The sequence below is a fragment of the Sceloporus occidentalis genome, unplaced genomic scaffold (assembly GCF_023333645.1).
Source record: "Sceloporus occidentalis isolate IW3139 unplaced genomic scaffold, rSceOcc1.0.p SCAF_34, whole genome shotgun sequence".
Lineage (NCBI taxonomy): Eukaryota > Metazoa > Chordata > Lepidosauria > Squamata > Phrynosomatidae > Sceloporus > Sceloporus occidentalis.
This window is the reverse complement of record NW_028317014.1, coordinates 874,406-894,507: the sequence shown is the minus strand read 5'-3', so window position 1 is coordinate 894,507 and position 20,102 is coordinate 874,406. Positions and strand designations below refer to the sequence as shown.

Here is a 20,102-nt window from a genome sequence, read left to right as displayed (position 1 = left end):
TTATGAAATAAAGTGCATCAATGACCTTGCTCCTTTGCAACCTCCGGTAAGTACGTGGCGGTTCGTTTGGATCCTTTTTCATTGATGAATTCTATTCTAATGCCATGTACACCCACCTGAAAGAAACCGGCAGTCTGATTAGTACATTTCAGGACAGTATATACAACAACAAATTCTAAATCTGAGTGGATGCTCAGACATAAGGTTGTCCCTTATATTCCAAACTTGTCTTGCCGAGGTTATATACTGCAAGGAAAAAAAGGGAGTTTATCTGGTAACAAGTGGTCCAACAATAATCTTAGGCTTGAACATTTGTCTCAGACATGGGGGAAATAAACCCATTATGATCCCACTATAAAAACTTACCTGGTTGCTTTTTTTGTGAATTGCAGCACAAATGCCGAAGGTATCTGTATAACCATCTAGTGATTATTAGACGGCAGCAGCTTGCAGCCTGAATTCTCTAGTCTTATGTTTAGAGCCAGAAAGCAGATCCCGCAAGAAATTGGGCAGAACCGAGTTACTACAAAGAGTAACTGCAGAAAGTTGCCAGCAAGCTCATGTCCGTGCTGGGAAGGGTATGGAGTGCTTTACTACCAGTAATAACAGTATAACGGGGAGAGCCTGCAATGCAATCACTTGCATCTTTTATTTTCTATTTCATCCTTTGCAGGAACAGAATGATCCACCACAGGCAAGAAGGAAAATATATGGCTATTTACTCTTTACACACACGTGTGCATAAGGTCATTTAAGATAACTGAATTTGCCTACATAAAATGGCATTTTCGTGGTCATGACGAAGCAGAAATGATTGAAAAGCTAGAGATCTTCTTTGCGGGTTGAGCATCTGGAGCTGGGTAGCATGCTTCTAAATTGCATGAGCACACAGGAAGTCAATATAACTAATGATTATATAGGAGATTCTATAAAAAAGGAATATGTTCTCCATAAGTATGGAAGACTGCTGATCTATAAAACGAGCAATGGAATCAAGCCCTGGCCATGTCTATTAAAATATCTTAAAATGCTCTTACATTGTAACTGCTAGGGCTATAAAAGACCTTAAGCCGTTTGTGTTCATTCCAGGATTCCCTGTCAGCCTTTGGAACGGCTGAGAGTCACCAGAGTTGTAGTTCATGAAAAGCACCTTCTGGTTAGTCCTGATGTGTTATTAAGCCACTTTAAGCGAACCCTAAATTCAGTGCACCTAAATGGTAAGATGGGTGACCCAGGCAGCGCAAACTGACCTCACCTTTTCATATATTATATACAAAGAACAGTTCCAATGCAAAGTTTGAAATATGGGTAAATTATAGAAGCCAATGAAATCTGCTCATCACTCTACGCAGTTCTTGAACGCCCCTGTTCTTTACAAACCGCGTGGTTTCCGCAGCTCACAAAGCTTCCACGAGGCGCAAACAGTACCCATAAAGTCAAGTATACATGACCCAAACAATTTTCCATAAGCCAAGAGCAACCTCCATCTTTGGCTTGTATGCACCAGCCATCTTACCTCCCAGTCCAAGTAATCGCATACATCTTCAAAGTTTGTAAGCAGAGACACTGAGCAGAATAGCCGTGGCAGCTCATCCCTCGTCATTGGGGGAAAACGGCTATCTTTAAGGGCACTGCAAGAGAGAAAGGCAGACCTTAGCTGCAACAGAAACCAACGACATGAGAAACACGTGAAAAAATACTCAAACAAAAAATGTACCTTAACATTACATCGAGCTATGGACATCCTTAACCGTTCTACAGTAATGAAAAGCGAATACATTTGACTTAATGATGCCTGAAGAGATCTTGATGTCCTGAAAGCTTGCGTATCGGTTTGCCAATACTGTGGATTTATGACAAAAATACCTCGGCCCCTGGTCATTCAATTAACATTAACAGCATCCCTGGAATTGCAGTTTGATGGCCCGTCTCTATAGAATTTAACAATCCGGCACATTATTAAACTTAGTTTAATATAAGAGTGAAGATTAGCTATTACTTATTGCAGGACAAGTTTACTTATGTTAAGTTAATTTAACCTTTTCCTTTCCACATACAAAGTATTTAATAGATACAATGTATCCACATTAAGTCAAGGTGTTTTATTTATATTGAAATTAAGCACAAATGTGACATGTTAAGTAGCAATTAAGAATTCATGATACTAAGGAGCTTACGATTAAGCACTTAGGTTCGAAACGCGTCAAATGGTTCCATCAGCTTTTTGCCCTTTTTCGACGTTAATTCTATAATAAAATATCTTCACGTACAGCCCGTCTTGAACGTACACAGGTTTCTTCTAGTCCACAGACTATTAAACTTGCCTGCCCTGTTCACGAACCTAAAGAACTGATGTTAATAAACACTCTGGTGAGTAAGCTCCCAACACAACATAAATAAGAGGTACATGACCACACGAAGTATTATTCCAAAATAAGGGTTATTTAGAACAGTACAGATTGGTGGATGAAGAGTGACAAGAACGGCACCCAAAGCACAAGAGCTTTGTCTACTCTGAGGATTAACCCACTTAACTAAACGCGCCATCAGAACATTCCTAATATTGCTGATTCTTCAAAAGATTTCCTTATTCGTATGTCTTTGAGAAATGCTTAACTGTAGCCTGTTATGCGGCAAACGAGAGCCAAATCATTAGTGTCCTAGCCAAAACATTTTTTCTCCTGTGGCCACAGCCATGTGCAGGTGGCTGCAGCCGATGGCTACATTTTTGTGCTGGGCACATAGATAAGCAGCTGGTAATATGTTACTCATTTTATTCTGAAAATGCAGAACAAGACAGCCTGCAATTGTGGCTGCAATTCGGAGACACTGAATTTATTTCCTCTAGGTGGAACAGCATCTTTAATTTTACCAGAAATGTTTAAAGAACTTCGCCAGAGGTATGATCTACCTACAGCTCCACAATAAAGCTGGACGAACTGGTGTTATATGTAGCACCTGCCCATTCTCAGGGTTCATTATAGTGCAGGGTTCATTACTAGAAAGAGTGCGGAGGAACAGTTGGAGAAATAACTAAAATTATTGCGTTAACTTATGGGATCTGCACTTTTTACCATCTGCTCCTCATCCACTGAATGCTCAATGTTTCCAAAATCCAAAGCATCTAATAGAAGTTACACATGGCATTTATTGGGTAATAAAAAAGCATAAAAAGCATAAAAAAAAAATCAGACTACCGGGTTGCAGTTAGAATAATCACCAATAAGTAGACAAACAAAAGGAAGAATTAATCGCATACCATTCAAACACTAGCTAAGGCATAAACATTGGGGATTCCAGATAAGGCTTTTCTTTGCTTGATAGTCTTGAGTTTAAATGCAGAGCAGTCCCACCGATTCAGCTCCTTGGTAAGCAATATAGCCACGGAAAATTACATAGGACTCACCAAACTTGTGGTACTTTGACACAGTGGCGGGCTGAGAAATATATGGCCATAAAGTGTGACAGAATGCCCGATACTTATGCCTCAGATAGGTGTTTTTTGAATGATATTTGCTGAATTCTTGCTTTGTTAAATGTAGGACATAGATAAGTGACAGATCTACCTTACAGGTACACTCAAGCCAGCATATGCACTTTCATTTGTTTTGCTTGGCAATGTAGACAGATCAGAATCCCATCTACAGACACCTTAACAAATCCGCACGCCCTACATATCTACCCTTATCCAAAAACACCCCTAACCACCCTCTTCGTTCCTCTAACAACCTGCGTCTCTCTTCCCATTACCTCTTCCCACCAGAGTGGCATATAGGGGGGTACAAGGCATATCTGGTGGGCAGAGTGGCAAAAGGAAATAAAAACAAGAAATGCATTTCTCAGTTTTTATTACATATGAAACAATAGTCTACATGTGAATTAATATTTACTAGTAAAAGCTTTTTTCCTTTAGTCTTATATTCAGGCTCTCTTTTTTCCCCCTAAATTAATATTCACATTTTGGGGGGTCGTCTTATAATTGAGCAAATATGGTATTTGTTGTAGAAGCACTCCTCAAATACAGCATGTTTTTGTTTTGTATTTTTGGATCTGTAAAGTTGTTTGCTTGAGAACATAAAGGGGTTAAATGTTCCTGAGTGGCAAGGATGCAATATCAGAATAAATAAAAACACATGCCAAAGACTGTCAACGCAGAGTTACGTCTCCCACACGCACCATGATCTCACTTTGCATTATGTTTGCTTTTTTTTTGGCTTGATCCGTCATTTTGTAAATTAACAGCACACTACCATCCCACAGACTTTCCATCACAAGGCAAAGACGGCTCAAATACGGTACAAAGTCTTTCCATACCCGCCCTATACACTGTGCCAAACCAGACTGGAGAGCGTGCAGGGATCTACAGCTTGGGTCATTTAAGATAAAAAAACGGAGAAATGTTGCTATACCAAGTATACTTTACGTACTGTGTTACCCACTCCAAACCTTCTGGACGCCAAAGAAAGGAGGATGCAGACTGTAATCTCCCACAATTCAGTGATTAAGAAATGGATTAATACATGTGGACCAAGGAAAGGTAACCGGATGTGCTTTTTCACCAAGTATCTGAGACGGCCAATGCTTTTTATTGCTTCACGGTGTGAACAGGGTCTGAACGATCAACACAAACATAAAAGGGTCTACACTTCAAATGGTCTGGTTGTATATTTACCCCCGAAGGGTAGTTTGTGCTTTTTTTTTTTCATATTTTTATGTTTGTTTAGCTATGACTCAATTATACACAATTTCTTTAAGGCCAGATGGGGTTTTTTTTTTTGAGTACTTTTAAATGTGCAGTTCAACATTTAGTATGAATATTAAAAATAAAACATTTTTATACCTTGTCAGTAAACGAGTTCACATCTTTTTGGGCAGCTGGGTACAAGGGCTACTTTGGCACTTCTGCCCCTGGTACAGCATGCCACATTTGCCCAATTACTAGAGACTAATTGACTGTGGGGCACAGTCAGAGTTGGGACGCCTGCATTTCGGGAGGGGGTTCATGTGTGGTTTCACTCTCCATCGGGTCAGAACTTACAGGACAGAGAGCTCTATGGCCAGTCTTTCCACCAAGAACTGCTATCCAGTTATAACCGGTTTCAGCCATAAGTCGGGGTACCATCCTCCCCACAGACTACAATAGCGACCCCCTACTGGGCTGGGTGCAAATACCGAGCCGTGTGCAAAGGAGGCCTCACTGAAAGCTGCGTGTGTTTGGCTGTTACTGTTGTATGTAAATTACCCCTTTGTACCGTTTAAATACCCATGTGTTTCCCATTAAACTATTCCTGATTTTACTCTCAAGCATGTGGTCTCGGCTGATCGGAAGGCATTAACGGCAGATATTCTGGCATCAGTCTCATGATAAGCGGGAGGTTCAGCAGTCAGAGAAGCAGAGGAAGCTGACTGTAGCGGATTTACCCATTTGGGGTGCCGAGATCTGTTACAGTATCAAAGACAACAAAAGAGAATACTTAGTTTTGGGCTCCTTCAACAAAAAGCACTAAGGCGCCATAGGAAAACCACTCCCATCACTGTTTCTCATCTGCTCTTGAGACCTTTCAGCTTACTTCACTTTGCAAGGCAGGGCTGGCAGTAATCATGCCTGGGTGCGTCTAGTGAAATTGAACCCAATTATAAACATTTGGCTAATTGGTTGATTTAGTAACAAAGGGGGCAATTCATTTTTCACATAGGGCCAGGTAGTGTTAGCTTTTCTCCTTCTAGAAATGAAATCATTTAAAAAAAAAAAAATCTTTTTTATTTTTTTAAACCCTGCATTTTCTGTTTATTCGGGTTAACTTTGGTTAATATTAAAATTAGTGTGGCAAATATGCAAAAATAGAAGAAAATCGGGAATGAGGCAAATACCTTTTCACAGCACAGTAGGTTACGGCAGGGCTCGACAAACCCTGCTGTCAGATCTCCATGGTAACTAGAATTTACTTTGGCACCCAAGGTTTTTACAGAACAAAGTGGTATCGATGGCCAGGGGCGCCATTGGGATCCAGGCCCACCCTCCTACTTGGCTGTATGGGCCCGTGAAGCGGCCGCTGCGAAGCAATACATGCATTACATGACCCTGAGGTAGTAGACGGGCAGCGGCATGGCAGGTCTCTGTAAGGTGAGGGGGAGTAATGTGTGTATGTGTACTGTTGTTCAGAGTCAGCGTATGTGTGTGTATGTACACAGTGCCAGTGTGTGTATGTTTACTGCAGACATAGGGCCTGCTGCATGGAATGCAAGGCAGTTCCCTGCATGGTCAGGTATCGGACTCCGCTACTTCAGTCACGATGTTTTCGGGCACACCTTTTCACATTGGCATAGAATGTCATGTCATCTGCCATCAAACTGTGTAAGGGTTTTATTAAAACTGTTTTCTTCTTACATGGATTGTCCAAGAAATTGTAATATTGACTGATATAATGGCACAAAAACGCCACGGAATGAAAAAGAAAAAAACCCCCTGCATTTTCCCCCATATATGGCAAACCAAATACTATGAAGAACTAAACATTTTTATGGAAAGCTCAAATGTCCTTTTTAGTGTTGTGATTATACTACAGAAACACCAGGAAGAACATTTCGATGTATTGTTTTATGCATCCGTTTTTTAACTGTTGGCGCACCCATTTTTCTGAACAATGCGGTTTTTGGTGATGGGAGTTGCAATCCCCCATTAAAAGCTCAAGATCAGTGATACGTGGCTAATTGCCATTCTTCTTTATATTCAAGGGGATGGGTGAATTTGACAGGTGGAGGAAGGCACTTGGGATGGCACAATGTTTCAACATAACTTATTTAACAGTATGTCAGCAGGTAACATTCCGCGCCCATTTGTTTCCGGCGGGTGACATTATGGCAGCAGGCATTATTCCATGCAACTCAATTCTTAACTCTGGGCAGCAAAGACAGATAATTTAATATGCTGCATTTTGCTCATATTCTCTGCATTTAGTGTAAACGTGATGCGTCCATACTTAAATGTAGTCATGATACTACCTGCCATCACGCAGGAATTACAATGCAAGAACTCGCTATTGGTTCCCACAGACTGTGTTTGGCAAGAAGATTATATCATGTATAAAAATTACAGTATATGGTTTGAAAGTAAACAAATGTTCCTGTTGAAAGGAATATTACAATTGTTTCCAGACTTAAATTTGTTTAAAAAAAAACAAAACAAAAAAAACCCCAACATTGGTATGATAATATGGTGGAATCAGTGAAAGAATAAATAATAGAAGTTACTCTGCTGGGTCAGACTGGTGTGTTTTCTTAACTTATATACTGCATGGTAACTTCTACTGGTGTAAAGCACATACTAAAACCATAACCCTAACAGTTTAGGCGTTGAAAGTGAGAAACCTGTGTTGGGAGTGGGGCATGGTCGAAAGCGTAACCACCGGAAGATCTACTTCATGGCGCTCAGCTACAGGGTGTCGCGAGGTGGACAGAGGAGCTACAGTGGAGGTCGGAGCTGATTTCGCACCTCCCTGGGTCAGTCAGGGGAGATTGCAGGATCTCCCCAACAGGCCCATGTGGCCACACAGCACAGTAGAACCGAGCCCAAAACGCAGGGCACTTGTTATGTAAAATATTATACCACAGATTACTGAATAGGTTTCTTTGCTGAATGGGCATTCAATACATGAATGTGTGGGTTATTCTCAGGGCCAACACAACCCAAATTCATTGTACTTTACAAGCTTCACTCCACCATGTAAACAAATATTAAACAGGCTGACTACTAAAAGGTGGGAAATACGTGATTCACAATAATCAACTTGTTGATCTGCCTTTGGACATTCAATGGAGTTGTCATTTACCAAAATCTGAATAACTTGCTAAAGGGCAAATCAATAGTCTGACATCTACTCTTGAAACTATATCTGAAAGTATTTCTCAGTAAGCAAACTAACTCTGTGCTCCCTTTCTCGGCCAATGATTTCTCTAATGCAGTACTTGCCCAGTTGGAATTAAGGGAAATACTAATACCATGCATTAGAAAGCGTTACCAATGGGAATGTTATAGAGGCATGCAAGACAGTTTTGTGTCCATACTTTACCGTTTACATTTTAAAGCAAAGGTATAAGGAACAGTAATGATTAAAACAAAGCCATTGGGTTGTCATGGATTCTTTAAAGGATTAAATTAGGCAGAGTGTTGGCTATGAATTCACTATTCGCCAAGCCAGTACCATTTATTTTAGGATCCAACATCTGTTACGTAGTAGCTTGTGGCATGCTCAATGCACTTAAAGCTACAGCTGTCAAACAGCAAGGGAAACAGATATTCAATTTGTTCTTAATAGGAGCTAAACTTTTGCTTGGAAATCAACAACTTCAGAGTGACCCATGGGTTTTTATTAAAAGGACACTATATTTAAAAATAAATAAATACTAAAACCCCCTAACTTAATTTCCTTATAACAAAACCAGATCTAAGTGCAGCTTATATGCACACAACATATCCTCCCACCATACAGATGTGTGTATACCGGAAAATAAGGTAGTAGTTTTACCTGGTAAGAGTGTACTCCCTGAGACCAGAATGCAGGTTCATGGCAGAAAAGGTTCCTATGCATCCACGCAGCCTTTTGTCGCGGCCTATCTTCCATGTTACAAACAGCGGGCTTTAGGAAAAGCACAAAGACAAATAAGAATACAAAGAAATCTGTTTACATCTCATTGTATGACACAGTCAGCAAAAAGAGTGGTCGATAAACCACAAAAACATTTTGTGCAGGTTTTTACCGTTTGCTTAATCAGCCTGTATCACAATTAGTAAGTATACAGCATTCTCGCAACAGATTTTCTATACAAAACACAGAAACGTTCAGCCAGGGAAAGAGAAAAATGAGACAAGTCTTAATTTTCTAACTCCAACAACTAAAGAACGCATTCAGTAAAATGTATTTTACTGTCCACGTGAAATACACTGCACCATGCATTAATAGAGAACATTTGGAGACTAAAGAGGTCCCTAACGTAAAATACACTGATCTTAATGTGAACAGAAGAAAAAAAAATGTTCTGTATCAAATTGTAACAAGGCTTTGGGGGAACAAATATGGCACTAGTGTACCAGGGCTTATCAAAATACAGGAGCCAGGTTGCCATGGTGACTAGGCAGTGCATCCGGGCGACTAGGATATCACCTGCTGGATACATGCACCGACTCCGTACAGAGCTGCCTTTCCTGCTCTACGTGCTGCCGGGAGGCTGAGCTCGGCAGGAGTAGTGTGGCAGCTGCCGGTTGTGCAGAAAGCAGTTTATGCATCGTAACGGGTCATAAAAACAAGGGAGCATCTGAACAACCCGGATCTGAGCAGCTCAGCTTAGTTCAGTTCTGAAAAGCCGATGCGGCAAAACTCAGAAAGCAAGTCGAGCCCTCTGACCGTAGAAATGTAACCAGCGTGTAACCAGAGCTCTGCTACGAATCCGGTTTAAATGCCCCCACTGCAAAATGTTGGCATTTCCCTAGTCACGTCATCACTAACTGCAGGGTTTCCTCTGGTGCCTGTAAAGAACCTTAGCAGTTCTCTTTGCAGGTTTCATTGTAGCTTTAAACCCCACCTGTAACACGATATACTAGTAGTAGGCTACAAAGGTATCAATATATTTGAATGTATTTGTTCAATGGTGCACGTATCTTACACCGGCTACATTAACTATTGTGTGCAGAACAATCTTACACAAAGGCAATTTGTGAAATGCTCTGCCTGACATAACATTGCTTCTGAAAAATACATACTTTGTTTGCTAGTGTGGCAGGGTCTGAATATAGACTTACTATAAGGTGAGGGAGTATGTGAGTGTATGGTACGAGTATGCATGAATCTAGAGTGTTAGCGTGAGTTAGTGTATGGTGTTAGAGCGAGTTTCAGTGTTAGCCTGTGTGTGCGTTAGTTACAGGAGGGTGCCAAAGAAATACTACACCCAGGCACCACCAAGCCTAGGCTCACCCCTGCTTATCTACAATTACACATCACTTAGATGCAATCATTTCCAGGATTAGGAAGACGCTGTAGCGATTCTCGGAAAACTAGTAACAAACAAAATTATAGATCTTGTTGTAGAGCAGTAAAGATTTAGTCATAACTAGATTTCTCTATATACATTCGATCACTGTATGCAGCTTCCAGAGTATGCGTTGACTTTGAAATGTACATATCAAACAAATTGTTTTACTCACTAAAGAGGGTGTTTGCAGGGGAGTTGCGTGTAGGGCAGTTGAGGTTCCCACGGCAAGATGAAGGTCTGTGTAGGTTAATTCCAAACAAAGATATTTAACAACTGTCTTCCAGAAACTCATAGATCATATGGAGGACAAGGTTAGTCTTTAACAAGGGATCCATGATACATTTTTTTTTTTTTTTTTTTTTTTAAAGTCAAGAAACCGGGAGAGATCTGACCTTGAAGGACCAACAACTGAGGAAGAGGACCTGTTCCAACACTAACAGCACACTGCCAAAATCAGCACTGTTTGGGAAGAGGGGGCACACAATGACCAAAAAGGACCAGAGCTAAAGATACCATACCACACGATACTACTACTTTGCACATGAATAGATAGAAAACATGTCTCCAGTTGGACTTCCATTATACACAGCTACATTTGTCATGAGAAGAAAGACATTTAAGAGTCAGTAAACATTACAAAAGTATGATAGATATCTCTCTGTCAGAAATGGAAAATTGCACGAATCTATGTATCGGTCATAGGAGACATGGAACAAGGGGAGGAGTGGAAATTTTCATAAAACAGGAGCAGTCAGATCACTCCTGATTAACTCGGCAGGCATAGAGTAACATTGCCAAATACCTAGTTGTGATTAAAATCATAGCCATGTGAAAACATTCCTTTTAGGTAACTGAAGTTAATGACATTAATATGCTCCTATACAAATAGGAATATAAACAATGCCGGCACACAATTACTCTACCGCCATCCCCTATATAATGAAGACATTTCCTATACACACAAATGCCTAACATCACTAATTCATTTATAAAACTTCATTCATCTCTAGCTATTGGAGGATATTTTTAGTGCAACATGGAACCCAGATAAGCCATTTCCTTGCATTTATGCCTGAGGCATGAACTTAATTAAACAAAAGCCATATTTCCAACTTAAAAAGGGGGGGGGGGTCCATTGGGGTGTCCTTCTGGGAATAGAGGTGAAATTGTAACCCTTTAATGTCCAATTTTTGTTCGTAGATCCTAACTCACTACCACACTACCAGACTGTCTGTCTTCGGCTCGTGATTACAGTGAGGAGAGAGAGAGACAAAAGTTAGTGCTTTCAACCACTGCCTATGTCATTTAACTATCTTTGCATGTCATTGGCTGCTGCAGCAGCGATCACATACACAAGTGCAGGGGATCCGCTGCAGGTTCACTGATCCAGTCGCGGAGCAGCTACATTGGTGTCCTCATGGCAATGTGAGACTTTTTCTTCCAGAAGACATACCAGGTACGTCATTAGTCCTCTAGGGACATTTTCATGACGTACCTGGCAGGTCATTGGTCGCAAACGGGTTGACACACACACACATTATATATATACACACACACATATACCGTATTGGCTCGAATATATAAATACATGCAGTTCCGGGCGGCGGGCAGGCAGCAGGGTTAGGATACAGATCCCCCGCAGCGGTGCAGGGGACCCGTACCCTACTCTCTGATATGCCTCCCCTGCCAGCACTTTCCACGGGGGGAGTGCCGGCACGGGAGATTGTCTAAACGCAGACGTTCACCGGCTGCAGTGATGCGCGTGTAAACAACCTCCGCTGCCAGCACGATGTGCTTTAACAATCTCTTTAACAAGAGTGTGAAGCCGGTGAACGTCCGCACGATGCGTTTTACCTCTGCCCCCAAGACTTACCAGAGCAGACTCCCGGGTGTCTTGTAGGGCTGGCGGGGGACATCTACGCAATACGCGTATACAACTTCCGGTGCCGGCACATCCGCTGAGTGCAGGCACCGGAAGTTGTATTGCGTAGATGTCCCCCGCTGGCCCCGCAAGACACCCGGGAGTCTGCTCTGGTAAGTCGGGGGGGAGGAGGAGGACAGTGGCAGCATATCTCGGGGGGGGGGGATAAAGCACTAAACTTTTAGGGTGCGGCCTATATTCGGGTGCGGCCTACATCCGAGCCAATACGTTATATACACGCACACACTAAGAAGAAGTGATTGATTAAAAAAAATTAAGGCTCCTTGGTTTTGACAGCTAAACCTGTCTTAAATGGGTGGCACAGATCAGTTTCTAAAAGAGCCCTAAATGCTGGATGTATTTACACATATCGATGCAATTGACAGAAAGTACACTAAACCTGTGCTATCCAGAGTGGGGTATATGTAAGTTCCCAGTTCACTTTTGTTTTTTATAAAGATGTATTTTTACTGAATGCTTACAATACTAACTTCTAAGAGAGAAAGTATCTATTAGTACTATATATATTCTATACAACGGATTGAGGATTGAGGAAATAATCTCTGTATTCAAGGCAGAGAACATCCTATGTTGTCTGTGTGTACACACTGATGATAAAAAACACTCACTGAAAAACAGAGCAGACTTTCTTACTTAGTGGAAGAATATGTTAAGGTTGTATCTAAGCCACTGCACTTTAAAATGAATCGAGCCCAATGTAAAAGATTAAACTCCTGCGTAGTCTCTCCAGCAGTCTGAGGGACTGCATTTAATCTAAAAATTTACATAGAAAAAGGATCATTAAACATTGAAATCCTATTAAAAGAAAGTTTATGTTTCATGGTTGGATCTAGATCAAATTGACTTACATTTTAAGAAACAATTTCTACCAACATGGACAGCCAGCCAATCAGTGGCAGGAAAGAACTCCCATTGAAATCAATGGGAGTGCTTTCTATGCATGAGAACGGGGAGGGGTCTCAGACTGCCCAAGAGTGACATTTGCATGAAATATTTAAGTGCCATCAGTTCCATTTAAAGAACCATGACCTGGCCCAACCAAGGTCAATCAAGAAAACGATTGCAAAGCCAGCAATCCCTTTACACCCTGATCTACAGAATCAATACAGCGAATATCCATTTTCTACCAATCCTGCTCTCCTTAACCGTTGCAGAAACTCAGCTCATAAAACGACCTATAAACAACGGTTACCATGTTATCACCTGTAAAATATTTAATTCATGCACCAAGAGCAATACATCGATTTCTGCCCATGGTTAAGAGATCTCTGGTATGAAAAAGACTCATTTTGTGAATATTTTGACAATTACTAAAGAGGGTTAAATTCAAAACAGTGTGACAATTACTCAGGAAATTGTTTTCACTAATATCTGCAATAAAAAGGTATAGTCCAAAATATGCTAAGGAACTCCATTAATATAATTTGTTCAATACCTTATGCAAATGGTTCTTAAATTATTCCCTTAACGGAAGTCTCTCTCTAACAGAAATTAACTGTTTGTGGTGTGATGTTTTCAGATGAGTCCCTCGTTCTCCAATTAGCAGAATGTTTTGATCTTAAGAGGTAGGAGGCTCCAAGAAAAATACCCCCTCCCCTACACACCAGCAGCAAAGAGGAAATCTCACACTGCTATATATAATGCCCACATAAATCCGGAAAATGCTTCAGAAGCCTCCCTGTTACTGGAAATGTTGTTACCACACCATTCTCTACCTGATACAATAGATGTGATCATCAGTCTACTGTTACTACAATTCTTTTACTTGATTGGAAAACATCTGAAAATGCATTATAAATTCTTAATGAACAAGGTATAGGATTTGCAATCTACAACATCAAAAGCAAGACGGGAGCTCTGCACATTTTGGTTGTGACCTTGCGTGACTCCAAAGCAGAAGAACCCAACACCCCCCCCGCCCCCCTCCGTCTTATGGGCCGAGACATCCACAGAGCCAAGTGATTTGTGCGGTAATCAGACAATGGTTGTGTGTTTACACAAAACTCCTAGCACGATAGGCGAGGAAGACTAGAATATTAGAAAACCACACCTGCATTAAATTACATCTCCATAACCAGCAACAGGTTTTTCAAATAAAGAACCTCGGTGTCGAACATTCAAACAGTACAACTGTAATGTGAAAGCAGCCTCAAAGCTAGCTCTACTGATGGAAAAAGAACAACAAAGTAAACCAAAACACACCAAGAGGCACAAGAAACAAGCGTGACATCTGAAGTTCAAGTAAGGTTATTTTTAAAAAAAATAGACGAATAAAAAAAAAACAAAAAAAAAACCCGGCACACAACTGAATCATTAGGGACAGGGGTAGTCTTTAAACCCATTAAGGAAACTGCATTGTGAGGCTGTACATGTACAGGCTTTGGTGCGATGGGGTTTTAAACACACAACTGCACAGCCATAAACAGGCTTTATTGTGAAGCAGCAACAATCATCGGCCATAAAATAACGGGCAGATGATTTCTTTGTAACATTTTTGAAACAAAAGCATGTAAACAGGGGGCAATCTTAAGATGGGTGCAGCAACAAAGTCAAAACATATGAAGACACACCGAGATAAACCGACAACGCAAAGTAACCGAGTAAACAAGCAGAGTCACTGGGATATCTTTACCAGCTGGGTAAACAGAGCACAAGCTTTGTGGTAACTTCAGATATGTTCAGACCCAGGGATAGGCAAAGTGTCCGTACAAGGACACCAGTGTGCGTGGCAAGGTTTGTAAAGGCCCATTGATCATTAAATTGTCCATCACAGACTCCAGTAAATGCCCACCATGAGCATATGTTGGTGCCTACCTCTGTTCAGAACATGTCAGAAGAGAAGATCTCAAGTGGATACATTGCATGCAAATTGAATCATGCAATATTTAGTCAATGAAGTCAAGTCCTCCACAGCTGCCAAATTCTACTCAAAGAGAGCTTCCTTCTAAATCAATGGCGGAAGAAGCAGACGATCCCGTGTATGCTATCTGAACAACGACATCTTGCTGGCAACGAGTCTACCTACAAAAGTTCCTGGTCTCAGTTGAAGCAGCCGTGGAGGAGCGAGGCCAGGACGGGCTATTTTCTAATGCCAGTAATTAGAAACCATATGCTCCAATTTGCATGCAGTAAAATGCATTAAAAGTAAATTTTTGGGGGCTAGACTGTACTTTTAAGCACTAGTAAGCAAAGACCAATGCACCTTCGGTATATTATGTGGTTAATATGGAGGAGGTTTAATTGCACCTCCCCCAACACATTAATAAGGTTTTGGTAGCAGTATAAACAGTGTCCATTATGTAGGAGGTGAGAGTAGGTTCTCACCCTATTGAGAGTGTGCCTTGACGTGGTGGGTGAGCTTAATTATGCTTTGGCCAATTCATATAACCAAAACCTCTCATTTATATTATGTTTATATATTTGTTGCCAACTTTATTATGGTGAGAAGCACAGACAGTTTTTTGTATACACTATTTGCAGCATGCTCACACCTGTTTGTTAGGCCTCATTATACACATTTGTATTACCGTATTTGCTCGATTATAAGACGACTTCTAATTGGGGTCGTCTTCTAATCAGACCTCAAATAGGTCTGAATATGAGACTAGGATCCAGATCCCCCCCCCCCCCCCACACTTACCGGTGCTTCCTGCTGTATTGCCGGGGCAGCGGGTTGACGTCTACGCGAATCGCGTAAACAATGTCCGCTGCAGCCGGAAGGAGGTGTGGCTAGCAGCGGGGGTTGTCTGCGTCCGTCGCGCATACCTTCCCCGACTGTCAGAGATCAGAGTTCCCCGCACCGGTGCCGCACCTGATCTCTGACAGACAAACCCCCGCTGCCAACTCCACCTCCTTCCGGTTGCAGCGGAAGGAGACGTCAACCCGCTGCCCCGGCAATACAGCAGGAAATTGAAAGCACCGGTGTGTGTGTGTGTGTGTGTGTGTGTGTGTGTGTGCGTGTGTTAAATGGGGGCATAGGGCATTTCTGGAATGCCTTATACCCCTATATGCCACTCTGGCACTTAGGGGGTTAAAAGGCATATTATGGGGCAGAGTGGCATATAGGGAGGTATAAGGCATTTCAGGAGGCAGAGTGGCGGTAAGGGGGCATTTAATAGAGCACTCTGCCTCCTGAAATGCCTTATACCTCCCTATATGCCACTCTGCCCCATAATATGCCTTTTAACCCCCTAAATGCCAGAGTGGCATATAGGGGTATAAGGCATTTCTGGAGGCAGAGTGCTCTATACAATGCCTTTTAACTCCCTTAATGCCACTCTGCCTCCTGGAATGCCTTATACCTCCCTATATGCCACTCTGCCCCATAATATGCCTTTTAACCCCCTAAATGCCAGAATGGGATATAGGGGTATAAGGCATTTCTGGAGGCAGAGTGGCACATAGGGGGTCAAAAGGCATATCATGGGCCACAGTGCCATATTGGTGTGGCAAGCCTGGGGGCAGATGTGCGTAACTGGGGGACAGGTTGGAAAATACAAGGAAATAAAAACAAAAAAATTTTTCTCAATCATAGCTTTTATTTAAAAAAATAGTTTACATGAATTAACATTTACTGGTTAAACTTTTTTCCTTTAGGGTCGTCTTATATTCAGGCTTTTTCTTTTTTTCCTAATATTCAGATTTTGGGGGGTCGTCTTATAATCGAGCAAATACGGTATTTGAGCCTGGGACTGCTTAGTGCAGAGACATTTTTCTTTTCTCTGCTTGCCCCTTCTGTATCTGTTAAAACATGCCATTATTTATGTGGATCTTATCGTCTTTTTACTAAGCGCCATCATTTACACTTCTAGTGTTCATTTCAGAGCTTCACCTCCACCAACGCAAATAGAAGCAGCACAGGGAAAACTGTAAAAAGTCAAAACAGAAAAAAAATAAACACAAGCAGAAACATGTTTAAAACATGTTTAAAGGTTTTAATACAGTTGTGTGATTTGCAAGATTTGCAAGAATCCGTTTTTTTTTTTATCATTTATGGTTACTAATTGCTTGCCAACGTCTCAAAACTCGTTTATTAAGACGCTGCTGAAAACGTTACTTTACATTTTCAAACAAGCAAAGCAGTGCCTGCAGAACGCAATCCGCTGTCCAGTGAATTAGAATAAAGACAAGAAAATAACTAACTGTTCAAAATGCACAGGAAAATAAAGGTATGGTATACATTTAAACAAGCGCTACATAGCCTATTATGCAAACAAACGCAACGGGTTAAAGACCCTGTAATAAGGGGATACACTGGGCAGAGGGGTACGATACCTAGAGTTCATGCAGCTGGGCTGGATCAGAAGTTTCACTATTTAGACACAGCTGTGGCGTGACTTTCCCATGACCAATGAAGACAGCTCCGAGTTTGAAAGAGTTTATACAAATATCACAAGGTATTGACAGAGGTGTCAGGAGGACTTTAGGTCGCACAGGTTTCACAGCGGAAGGTGGGGGAGGGGTAATCATAGAGCAGCAGGGAACTGCAGGACCGGCAAGAGAGGTTCACTTTATAGGGAGTGAAATGGCCTGGTCACTACATTCTTCACTCAAACGCTAAGAAGACTGCTTTATCAGATCCAGATATAGCCTCCAACACAAAAGACACGCTCCTTCTGTTACTAAGGATACGGGGACAAACGGAAAGTGCTGACATGACGAGTCTCTTGAGCTGCACGTTACCACCATAAAGGTTTCAGAATGAGGCACCAAATCAGAAGCACAATGTACTAACAAAACCAAAAGGAAGTTATATGTGTAGCACTATTGTTTTAGGACTGTTGTGTACATTTAGAAAAGAATGTGTGTGTATATGTTGGCAATAAATACAGCATAACCCAGCCATGCACACTTATGCACGGTGTGCTGTTTGCTTCACTTGGCAACCTGCAGATTAAACATCCTTTACTGGCTCAGTGCTCTGGCTTAACAGCTAAACCAAGCAGGACGAGAGGCTTCTAAATCGTGCTACAGCTCACATGCCATCCACAACAGCTCATGATCAGGGACAAGTTTCGTTCCAGAAGCAAATTCCTCGGTTGACGAAGCAAAAAGACCGGGTTTCACCCATAGCGTCATTTAAAGGACATCATGGCAACAGTAGGAAACCCCCCATTTGAATTCTGACAGCACTGTAAATTCACCAATACCAGAATTGGGGACGTCACTCATAATTTTGAGTATATATATATTGTATACACACATACATTAAATATGAGTATACTAAATGATAAAATAAAGTGCCAATCTACAGCAGTCACCAAACACACCACCGTAATGCTCCTCTTGCCTACTCCATATGTACAAGTTTCTCAGATACAGCTGAAATACAACAAATCAGTCTTGTTTTGACATCTTGCTCATCCCCTTGCTCCATTATGATTTCATGTTTGCCTTGGAACATAGCCCACCTTGTTTCAACTGGTGGAGGAGGGTGAAGTTCTGGGAGATCACATGAACAATTAAACAAGCACAATCCGTGTGTCATACTGCTTCGCCTTTTGTGGCTGTTTTGAATGTATATTCAGCAGCACAGACTAAGGGAAGAGTGCACACCGAATGTTTTCTTCATGCCACCACCACTTTGACACACACCATGTACAAAGAACAGTTCGCTTTGCAATTAGTTGTAATCATAAATACACCAGGGAGCCTGCAACATTACCGAGAACCTGGTTTAGATTATTCATCCAATCAATTTGAATACTACAAAAAAACACCATTTATACTACTTTGTGGCAACCGCGCCTTGGCTTCCATACGTGAAGACACCCTAAACAGTCTCTCCCAGCCACAAAAGACTAAACCAACCAACTTAAAGCGGTGCTTATGGTCAACTATTGTTAAGCTTCAGCTCATTTAAAACAACCACCACAAGTATATGGCTGTCTAAAGGGAACCACATATCTTAAATTGTGTTCATGGCTATTTGCAGTAACATATACCCTTCTATTACATGAATGTTTACGCTAACTACCCCCCCCAAACCTTACATTTACCCCACCATATTACAGAATCTTTCACAATCTCAGGTCTATTGTTCATTCACTCATTGTCTGTCGGTTCATATTTCCTTTCAAATCAACCTCCTAATAAATTAAGACCCCTCACATACATCTGTCATATTAGCCAAATGACCTACTTCTGTCTGATCTCTACAAAAGCCCTAGCCGCCCCCTCCTCTATTTCCCCTAAACCCTTTATTCTGCCTCCCAAGCCTTCAGTGTCTGTAGGACTGATCTGCCCTACTAACCCCAAACTTTAACACTTTACACACATACTGCCCATCACCCCATTCCTACGCCCTATGCCAAACTCACTAACACCCAATCGCTCCACAATACTTGGCTAACACTTAGAATTTACAAACAAATCCCTCCAGCTTTCACTACCAAAGAAAGCCATCAATTTAGCCTTTACTAGCCCTTGTGCGGAATACTCGCCCAATCCTGTAGCTGATCTCCCCACACATTCCCTTACAGTAACCCCTCCAGGCCCCCCCTCCCCGGCACCGAAAGCCGGCACTTACTAGGGATCATTGGTGAAGCGGGGTGTGCGAGGCGGCTGATACCCGTACAGATGACAATACAGAACGTCAAAGCAGAAGCAGCACATCTCAGCCGATACCACCATCTTCCGGGAGCTGGGGCTCAGGCTGGAAGCACAGCCCGGAGAGAGAGTCCCGCAGCCGGGGGATAGGCTGTTCCCACAGCCCAGGCCGTTCACCCGATTGCTGCCAACCGGGCCGCTCCCTGAGCCTCCAAGCCCCAACTCCGCCCCACGGCACTGGCTCTCTCCACTGCAGTGCGGGCCGCCTGGTCCCCCCGAGCCAGAGGGCGGAGAGCTGGAGAGTTTCTGCTTCTTCACCCCACAGCAGCCCGCCGCCATCTTGGAACAGTCTCCCACGCACCGCTTCCGACCCATGCTCCGGGCGTCCTCCTCCTGTGCGTGGTGACGTAGCAGTGACTGTTCTTCACTGCCCCGCCTCTCCTGTCAGTCACTCTGATATATGATCCCGCCTCCTGTAGATGCTTGAATGGCAGGCTTTCGGAGAGCTGTCAGTCGCTCACTCCAAAGCTCCGCCCCCTTTAACAGCTGGATTAGTGAGAGGCTTGGAGGGACCTACAGCAGGAGA

At 42.2% G+C, this 20,102-nt stretch overlaps 1 protein-coding gene across 2 annotated transcripts in view; it reads right to left on the bottom strand.

Annotated features, from left to right (window-relative positions):
* The window catches only part of LOC149298111 (nuclear protein AMMECR1-like), a 30,302-nt gene extending 10,411 nt beyond the window's left edge, over positions 1-19,891 (bottom strand). The window contains exons 1-4 of one of the 2 annotated variants that reach the window (XM_089487757.1): positions 19,497-19,891; positions 8,526-8,636; positions 1,517-1,631; positions 26-116 (exon numbers count right to left, since the gene is read on the bottom strand). In XM_089487757.1, coding sequence (XP_089343883.1) covers positions 26-116; positions 1,517-1,631; positions 8,526-8,636; positions 19,497-19,891 — 712 coding nt within the window. The remainder of the gene's footprint in view (positions 1-25; positions 117-1,516; positions 1,632-8,525; positions 8,637-19,496) is intronic. The other variant, XM_089487758.1, reaches the window with a different exon arrangement.
* Between the last annotated feature and the right edge of the window lie 211 nt (positions 19,892-20,102).